Raw genomic sequence first — 9,612 nt, 5'->3', positions numbered from 1 at the left:
CACTTGTCATTCTCCTCTAGACCATCTTTCTGTCACTTTGTTCCCTTCCAACACAGACTGGAGTCTGTCACACCCTCCCTTCTGTCATACTGTCTTCTCTATGTGACTACATCCTTCCCCAGCCATACTTCCCCATAGTGTGGAAGCCTCCTGTTTGTCATCCCTATGTCCTTGATACACGTTAAGCCCTGTAACAGAAGAAATCTATAGCTTTATGGAGTCTGTGAAGTTCCAGCTTGCCTGCCTGGCCTTGGGGTGTCCAGAGAGCCTGTCCCAGGATCTATTCTTTTCTATAACAGAGCTATTCCTCACAGCAGGGAGACCTTATTAATCCCGGGTTACCTTCAGGAGGAACCTGAGATGCTGAGTCAAACCACTTAGTTTTGTTGGTGGTGTTTTTTTTTTTTTGTCCACTGTAGGACTTGAACTCAGGACCTGGGCACTGTCTCTGAGCTCTTCAGCTCAAGGTTACAATCCTACCCCTTCAGCCACAGGGCCACTGTTGTTGTTTTTTAAGCTAGGCTGTAACTAGGATTTCCAGTTCCCACACATCTCCATTCTCCCACCTCCAACCAGTAACAGACTCCACTCACTAATGCCCAAGGGAATCACGCCTGGAGGGACTTTTGCTCTTTCTCTGGTCCTGCTATTCAATGACTATCTCACACAGCTGATCAGTTCTCCTACCCTAACCTCTAGAAAGAACCAGGACTAGGGAGTTTTGCTTTCACAGAGGGGGAATTAGGTGCCTTTCAGCTTGTCTTTAAGTGCTACTGGCAAGAAAGAGAGGCCCTGGAGCTATTGTAAAGAAATTAGTTAAAATAACAGAAGAAAAGGAAAGGCTTGAGGTGACTTTATGCAAATGTAGGGCCATTCAAGGCATTCTGCCTGAGGGAGATAAAGTTCCATCCTACTTTCTTCCACCTAGTGAAAACCTAATCTGTTTGAACACTGTTTCTTTGTCACCCTCTTATTAGTATTGAACAACATGAATTTTTTCTTCCTATTAACAACAAACTGTTTTTTCCTCTTTGAACTAAGAGATGACATTGGTCCTGCCAGCTTTACTCATGAGTAGAAGTCTGGGCAGGTGACCTCAGCGCTTTCCTGTTCCAGCTACCTGGCTCCCACTAGCTGTGAGACTAGAATGTCTTCACTTTCATTTTCTGCAAAACTAAAGTTTCCAAAACTGGGAAGGCTTTGACATTGAATAATGAGGATAGGGGGAATAGTTCTCCTTCATTCAGTTTTTCCAAATGCTAGTAACCCTCTGTAGAGGCCAATCTCCTGGGGGCTGGTATAAAATGTTCGATCACCTATTAGAAATCACAGCTGAAGTTTGTGATATTTACATATATGCATGTAATGTAATTTGTCCAGATTCATTCCATCTGTATGACTCTGAGCCTTCCTCCTCCTTGCCAGTTTTAATGGGTTTCGTTATGCTATTTTCATACCCATGTAATACATTTCTGCCATTCTGTCATACTCCCTTTGCCCCCTTACCTGCTCCTTTACCCTCCTCAACTGCTTTTTCTTTCCTTTTTTTTGGGGGGGGGGGTAGTGTGGGGAGGTACGGGTCCTGGGTCTTGAATTAAGTGCCTTGCCTCTGTCCTTAAGCTTTTTTGATTGTCTAGTGCTCCACCACTTGAGCCCCAACTCTGCTTCTGGCAATTTTTAGTAGTTAATTAGACTTAACTCTCGTAGACTTAAGCTGCCCAGTACAGCTTTGAACTGCAATCTCAGATTTCAGCTTCCTGAATAGCTAGGATTACAAATTTGAGTCACCAATACTGGGCCCCAACTGCTTTCACAAATCGTGTCTTTTTTTTTTTTGTCACTTTTATCTGCATAAGGGCATGAATATGAAGTATTTGTCTCTCTGAATTCAGCTTATCTCACTTAACAAGATGATCTCAGTTATATCCATTACCTGTAAAAAATTCAGTTTCCTTCTTTATGGTTGAATTATACTTCATTGCATACATATCTCATTGTATTTGTGTGTGTGTGTGTGTGTCTCAGTCCTGGGATTGAGCACTGTCCTTGGGCTTTCTCAAGGCCCTACCACTTGAGCCACAGCATCACTTCAGCTTTTTCTATGTATGTGGAACCAAGGACTAGAACCCAGGTCTTCATTCATGCTAGACAAGCACTCGGCCACCAGGCCAAACTCCTGGCCCCACCACTGATGCATTTTAGCAAAAACAGAAATGCACTAGATAGTTCTGAGATAGCAAGCAAAGACCCCTGCACAGTGCCAACCTCATCAGGCAAGTGCAGAAGCTCTCCAGTCCAACTCTGACTCAGAGGTGGAGAGACTCTGGAAGAGTCTGTGGAGTACACAATGTAATACTGTGTTTTCTGCCTCTGCTCCTGCCCCTCTTCCTTACATTAAGTTCTTCATTGCTAGACAATTTGCTTCCATGGGGGATTCTGTTTGCAAATTTCTATTAGTAAATTTAACATTCATAATGAACATTTTACACATCACAATTTTACTGGTATTATTTGCAGCTCTAACATAACTAATACCAACTCTTGTTGGTAATAGTGCTCATTAGGTTTGAACTCCGGACCTAGGCACTGTCCCTGAGCTCTTTTGCTCAAGGCTAACCCTCCACTACTTTGAGCCACAGTTCCTCTTCTGGGTTTCTGGTTGATAATTGTGGTGAGTCTCATGGACTTTCCTGCCTCAGCTGGCTTCGAATCACCATCCTCAAATCTCAGCCTCCTGAGTTAAGCTAAGATTACAGGCCTGAGCCACCAGCACCTGACCTGGCTAACATATTTTTTTTTCAGTGAAACCTGGTAATCATCATTGTCATGAGTACAGACATACCAGGTCTTGCAAGATGGAATTAGAATTCGTTGGATAAAATTCAACCCCTGCCACTTTTAGCAAGAAAAACACTTGTAGCAAACAAAATATAAAAGGTGACTTCCTTGACCTGATAACACTCAGGGGAAATGGCAGCAAACTCCTCACTTAAAGACCTGAAGTATCAAGAATTAGATATGACTTATGAGATTTCCTTCTTCAGGACTGCCCCAGGAGGTTAAGCAGATGTTTAACCACTGCGCTACGTCACCAGAGGGAATGAGAGATACTGAAGACTAGTAGCAAAGTTTCTAAGGAAGCTTCAACATTAGAGGTTAAGATAGAAATTTAAAAGGGGGGGGGGAAGAAGGAAGGGAAAGAGGGTGTAAAGGAAGGAAGGAGGGAGGGAAAGACAAACGCTGATTGGTTGTGGGAACTATGACAAGAACAGGTACTGCAAAGACAAAGACAGCCTATACTTAAAGCTTGTCAAAAACTGTTGTGCTCATGCATGTACACACACACACACACACACACACACACACACACACACACACACACACACACAGAAGAGAGAGAGAGAGAACTGATGACATCCAAAACATCTATTATTTTTCTAATTGGGAAAACAGTTTTAATGTTCAGCAAAGAAAGTCGTTTGGAAGAGAGATTTTATGAGGATGATCGCCAACTTGAGACTTATTTTGGGGGGTAATAACTGTGGTTTAAACTCAGGGCCACTCACTTGCTAGGCAGGGGATGTATCATTTGAGCCACTTCCCCAGTCCTTGATTGCATTTGCTTTGATTTTGTGGTGATGGTTTGTTTATGTGATTGGAATAATTTTTTCTTTTTTTTTTTTTGCTTTAGTTATCTTGCAGGTAGGGTCTCCCGTCTTTGTTCAGGACTAACGTCAGGCCAAAATCCCCCATCTGTGGTCTCCTGTATTGCTGTAATTAGAGGCTTGTGCTACCACACCTGGCTTACTAGTTGAGAAAGCATTGCTATCTTCTCTGCCCAGGCAGTCTTTGAACCATGATCTTTCTGATATCTGCCTCCTCCTGATATTAGACCAAATTGGGATTATAGGCATGAGTCACTGTGCCCAGCTATATTTTTACCCTATTGTATTAAAACAAATGAAAATGTTGGAAAGTTCACATATATACAAATATTCATTCTCAGTCTCTCCTCCTCTTCCCCCTCCCTCCTTCACTCACATTCAGAAACCTGCTATTCTGCTTGTCCTAGGGCACACTAGATCAGGGGTAGGGAGATGGAGTCTAGTGGGCTGGTTCCTCGGTTCACATGAACAAGTGGGAAAATGAGAAGAGAGAGAAGGGAGAAGGTATGCTAGCACAGCACTTCACGCCTACACTCAGAGAACAGCACAAACGCCACAACAATGGGAATCTTTATGCATATATCTTTGTAATCAGTACAATTCTTGAGAACAAGAAAGACAAAAACAAAATCCAGGAATAAAATATTCCAAACAGTAACAAGCCCATTGGTCCACATTACAAACTAGATTTAGATCATCTAGAGGTGGTTTTGTTTTCTGTTTTTTTTTTTTTTTTTGAGAGGACTGAGGTGCAGAGTTGACACTTAGAAAAAGTGCTGAGAAAGTAGGCATATCTAGACAGAAAGATACGGCTACCTTAAGTTCTCCTGGTGTTTGCATATGCAGGGGATGTGCAGGTTCACGCTGGCCTTCATACATGCTGTGGAAGAGACTACTGTGGAGGTCTTTTATTTTCTAAAGTAGGCAAGGCTTAGAAGTTGATTCACATTGTAATTACTTAGTATAATGCATGCACATGTAACTGGCACAGAGTGCTTGACAGAAATCTGTCTGACCTTTACAATGCTGACAAGGTCATTTTTTCCTCAGGAGACTGGTTATCTTTTGATTATTCATTCAGCCAAACTTTACCAGTCCATGCCACGTTATACACCCACCTCTCAGGAAAGGAATGGATGAGAAGGGACGGAGACACAATACAGCACCTGCTGCTCACACTAAGACCCCAGCCTTCCCTGGCCCTCACATTTCCCCAGGAAGCTGAGTCCAGAGAGGAAAGAACAATTCTCCATTGAAGCCAGCCATCCCTCCACAGGAACATGTCATTCTGACTCATTGGAGGTGATAGAGCAAAGATTATGAAGTGGAATCATTCTTATCTGTAAACATTAGCAGATGGGGGTGAGGAAGCCATGTCGTTTTGCTTAACTTTAGAAAATGTTGTGTGTCTGTCTCCTGGGGGTGGTATGCAAAAGTAAGTCCAGCTCTCCGCCCCATCCTTCCCCAAAACAGGCTGTGGGGTGTGCCTGCTTGTAAAGCAGCTGCTGCTAGGCTTCAGATGGCTCAGAACTCAAGCCCAGAACTGCAACCATTTGTTAGTCACCCTTTCCATCTTCCATTCCTTTGGAGGTAAAAATATCCAAAGGGGATTACAGGGTTTCTCTCAATGCCTATGTCATTCTTCTGTGTTCTGTTCTAAGAAACCCACACAACCAGATTTCTTTTTTTGATCAGTCGTGGGACTTGAACTCTGGGCCTAGGCATTGTCCCTAACTGAGCTCTTCAGCTCAAGGTTAGTGCTCTATTCCTTGAGCCACATTGCTACTTCAGCACATTTTTATTTGATTATACAAAATGAGTGCCTCACATCGTACAAACCCTTGCAACAATTATTGCTATAGCAAACAAAATTGCTCAAACTTATATTGATTGCTCCAAAAATATTTCTGCAAGCACAGCTTAGATCTTGAAGAGAAATATGTGTGTCTGTTCTTCTAACGATGGTGGGATGGTGCAGGGACCCTGCATTTATCCAAACCAAAGGTGCATGGCACATGTTGAAAATGAACTAACTGTGCAGGATAAGGAGGTCAGAGCCAGTTTGGGGAATATGCTATGACAAGCTGCTGTACCATCTGGAGAAAGATCATTTCAGTCAGGAAAGGATGTCCTGTGTAGTTTCCCAGTCCTGGGTGGTAAAAGCCCTCAATCATCAGTGAGCCAAGTTTACTGCACTGGAGAAACTACAGCCAAGTCCCATGGGATACCAGGAGGCTTTACCTTGAATAACTGAAGAAGTAGGTGATCATTCTTGGGTGGCACAGAGTTCTCAACTGCATAGTGAAGATAAGAGGTACTACCTCTGACCCACTGGGACAAGAGCAGGAAAAATAAAGAGTGGATGAGAGAGAACTTAAAAGCACTAAGGCCTTCTCCAGAGAAAGGCAATATTCAAGTAACCACGTACTTCAACCAAAAAAAAAAAAGGCATAAAATTCAAGTAACAGTCGTAAGTGCTGTGTTCTGGCTTTTGAACAGAGCCCACGTGTCTCTGGCATAGAGAGCTGGTGGGTAAATGAGCTGCAATGAGGACTCAATACAAGCTCCATGCAGAGCTCAGCAAGTCCTCAGTATCACTGAGTACCAGTGCTTTCCTCAAAAAAAGAAAAGGAACCTGGGAAAATCTTAGTGGAATTAACACAGTCCATAGCAATTGCTTAATGTCTACCGCAATGGCGCTCTCTGCAAACCATCTTCAATTTGGTTTTCAACCTTCATTTCCAACAGATTAAAAGTTTTCTTCCTTTCACAGGTAGAAATAGAACATTACAGAAAGTGTATTTGATTTTTTTTCCTGCTACGTTTTAGCATAAGAATTAAAAAAACAATCTGGACATGATTACTGAGGGAATATTCACACACATAAACCATCTCCCAAAAAGAGCAGGAAAAGGAAAATCAGGACTTTTTTTTTTAATTTATAGTTACTGTTCTAAAAAGCTGGTGTGTGCATGCTTGAATTGAGTATTAGTAACACCCATAGAACTGGAAGGTTTGGGGGTATTGGGGTCATGAAAAGGCCCTCAGAACAGAAGCACAAAAGAGGGCTTAGCAGCCTAAAGACAGTCTTTTCTAAACAGTTCACAAGGAAAGTTGGGGGGAAACTTCACACTTGAAAACCACAAGATTTATTTTGCCACAAGAATCCACTTTCTCTATAATCCAGGGCACCGGGAAACTTCCCCACTCCGGCTCCCATCACAGAACTTCCGGTCCCCATTTCAATGGGCTGCTGTCACTCACTGCTGAAACTATACTGGTCTTCACTGGGTGAATAAGAGTGGAAAGGCGCAGCTGGGACCCGAGTGCCACCAAGCCAGGGGGAATCCAGATACCAGTCACGGGGAGACATCACCGTTTCTTAGTGCCACTGTTCCCGTGGCTGGATTTGCTGACGCTCCTACTCATTTGAGGGAAGTGCACAGTTGGGGTTCTTTCTGTAGGACCATATAACCCCAAATTCCTGGCAGTGGCTGATTTCCGCAGTGGCTTCACACTAGGAAAAGGACTAAAGATGGGGGTTTTGGAGTGGCTGCCTTGGGGAGGTTTGCTGGTGGCTTTGTTCTCTCCAGGTATAGCGTCAAGTGGCTCTGGGACATGCTTCACCTTGGGCTCAGTTTCAGTGAGGTTATCTTGGTTCAATTCCAAGGCTTCTAGCTTCACCTGAACAGCAGCTACATCCACATCGCCATCCCTAAACACTGGCTCTGGAGAATGCCCTTCTATTGTCCTCGTGGTGCCTCCGTCTTCTCTGAGAGTTGTTGCTGTACAACTGTTGGAAAAGTCTTCCATGGCCCCCAGGCTATTGGTCTTACAGCCCTCATTTTGCTCTTCTATCAGTCCGATAGTGTCCCCACAGCCCAGGTGACTCTTGGTCCTCGGCATGTTCTTTTTGTGGACTCGGATGTGAGTCCGCCAGGGAGAGTTGAGCTTTGCTTTAAGATCTTCATAAGGGACAGGAGATAGTTTGCCTGGTGCATGGCCAGGAATATGGATAACTGCATTCTTGGCAGCTCTATTTGTCATTTTCATCTTCTTCCCTAAAAGAAGGTGATTTATAACTGGAGAATTGTTTACCTGAGATGGAAGAATGCTGGTCACTGGCCCTTTGTCTGGAAGAAATGTTGAAAGATTGCGTGAAACACCTCAGAGAAACATCCATCTGAACACCTTATTCCCGCCCCCCCAACTTCCTCTCCCCACGATGGACTACCCAGATACTGGCAGAACCATGTGACTGAGGACAACAGAAAAAGAAGTCAACCCTAGCTCTTGGATATGTTATGGTTCTTAATTGCTTTTATGTTGACGGCTTGGTTCCCAGCCTAATGGATCCAATCATTGTTGATTAAATCATGAGTCCTCTGGCCTAATCAATGGATTTATCAACTGATGAATGGATTCCTAATTGAATGGACTATTTATTGGGAGGTGGTGGAAACTGCAGAAGTGGGTCTCTAAAGACATGTCTTTAAAAGGTCTATCTTATCACTGGCTTCTTTTGTTTAATTTCTTGGATGCCATGAGGTAAACAACCTCCTCCACCAGGCCCTGCCGCACGGTGCTGTCTCACCACCTTAAGCTCTTAGTAGCGGAGCCAGGGCTGAAAGCCCTGAGACCATGAAGGAAGATATATCCTTCCTCCTTGAAGCACTTCTCTCAGGGATTTGTCTTAGCAATGAAAACCTGGATACAAAAATAAACAGGAATTCTGCTGACCCTTTAGTTTTAATGACAGCCCAATCTCTGCATTTTGTTTTGTTTTGGTTTTTGGCCAGTACTTGGGCTTTCTCAAGGCTAGCGCTCTACCACTTGAGCCACAACACCATTTTTGGCTTTTTCTATGTATGTGGTACTGAGGAATCAAACCCGGGTCTTTGTGCATGCTAAGCAAGCACTCTACCACTAGGCCAAACTCCCAGCCCTGTTTTTTGTTTGTTTGTTTGTTTTGAATTTAGCAATTCTGGCTCTGTTTAAGAACCTCAGGTCTTATGTCTAGAAACCTTGGAAAAAATTTTAAAATAACAAGACAAACACTATGAACATATGGATTATCTGATTTCAGCTTCTGAAAGGCAGCTGAACATGACAAAATGAGAGACAGCAGAGTGAGAAAATGCTAACAAACAGTATAATAAAAGTACAGTGGAATCATGCTGTTTAGTGACTGGTTTTAAAAATGAAAAACCACTTCTGTGTCTTCAACAGGCTTTGAAAGCCAAATGACAACGGGAAAGCAACAACAGTTTTATTGTCCTGGAAAGTACTGTGGACAGCATCACTGTCTGCCTCCCTGGTCTCTGATGCAGCCTTAAGTATATATCCTAGGGATATCAGAAACAGCTGAAGTAATAGGAAGCAGGTCCTTCTGTCATCTTGATGTTCACATCTCCACCCTTCTTGACTCATAATTCCAGTCCCACAGCAAACCTGAAACTGACTCTACATTTTAACATATCCTCAAGAGACTGATATGTATACCACAATTAACTATGCAAGGCTTTAGAACTTGGCCTTTGAGCATCTATCTATTCTCAGCCCTGATTGAGAAGAACCAAATAAATCATGGTCTAGGGACCAGCAAACTTTTTCTTTCAAATATCAGGTTGCAAATATCTCAGCCATTGTGGTATGGAAATAGCTTTCAACAACATATAAACAGAATGAGTATGCAGGGTGTAGTGGCTCATGCCTGTAATCCTAGCTACTCAGGAGGCTAAGATCTGAGGATCAAGGTTCAAAGCCAGCCTGGGAACAAAAGGACCTGAGACTCTTATCTCCAATTAACCTCTAGAAAAGGGAAGTGGGCCTTGGCTCAAGGGTAGGGGGTATTAGCCTTGAGCTGAAGAGTTCAGGGACAACGCCCAGGCACAGGTGTAGGGCAGTAGCCCTGAGCTGAAGAGCTCAGAGACAACACCCAGAATGA

The 9,612-nt window shown here is 43.4% G+C and overlaps 1 protein-coding gene across 2 annotated transcripts in view; it reads right to left on the bottom strand.

Annotated features, from left to right (window-relative positions):
- Positions 1-3,524: 3,524 nt before the first annotated feature.
- Positions 3,525-9,612, bottom strand: part of Tbc1d30 (TBC1 domain family member 30) — a 69,569-nt gene continuing 63,481 nt past the window's right edge. For both annotated transcript variants that reach the window (XM_090328005.1, XM_090328002.1), the window contains one exon: positions 3,525-7,798. In XM_090328005.1, the coding sequence (XP_090184131.1) occupies positions 7,038-7,798 (761 nt within the window). In that variant the 3' untranslated portion in view covers positions 3,525-7,037. The remainder of the gene's footprint in view (positions 7,799-9,612) is intronic.

Source organism: Megascapheus bottae, chromosome 2 (assembly GCF_031878675.1).
Source record: "Megascapheus bottae isolate mThoBot1 chromosome 2, mThoBot2.hap1, whole genome shotgun sequence".
In the NCBI taxonomy this organism is placed as follows: Eukaryota; Metazoa; Chordata; class Mammalia; order Rodentia; family Geomyidae; genus Megascapheus; species Megascapheus bottae.
This window is presented reverse-complemented; position numbering and strand designations above follow the sequence as displayed.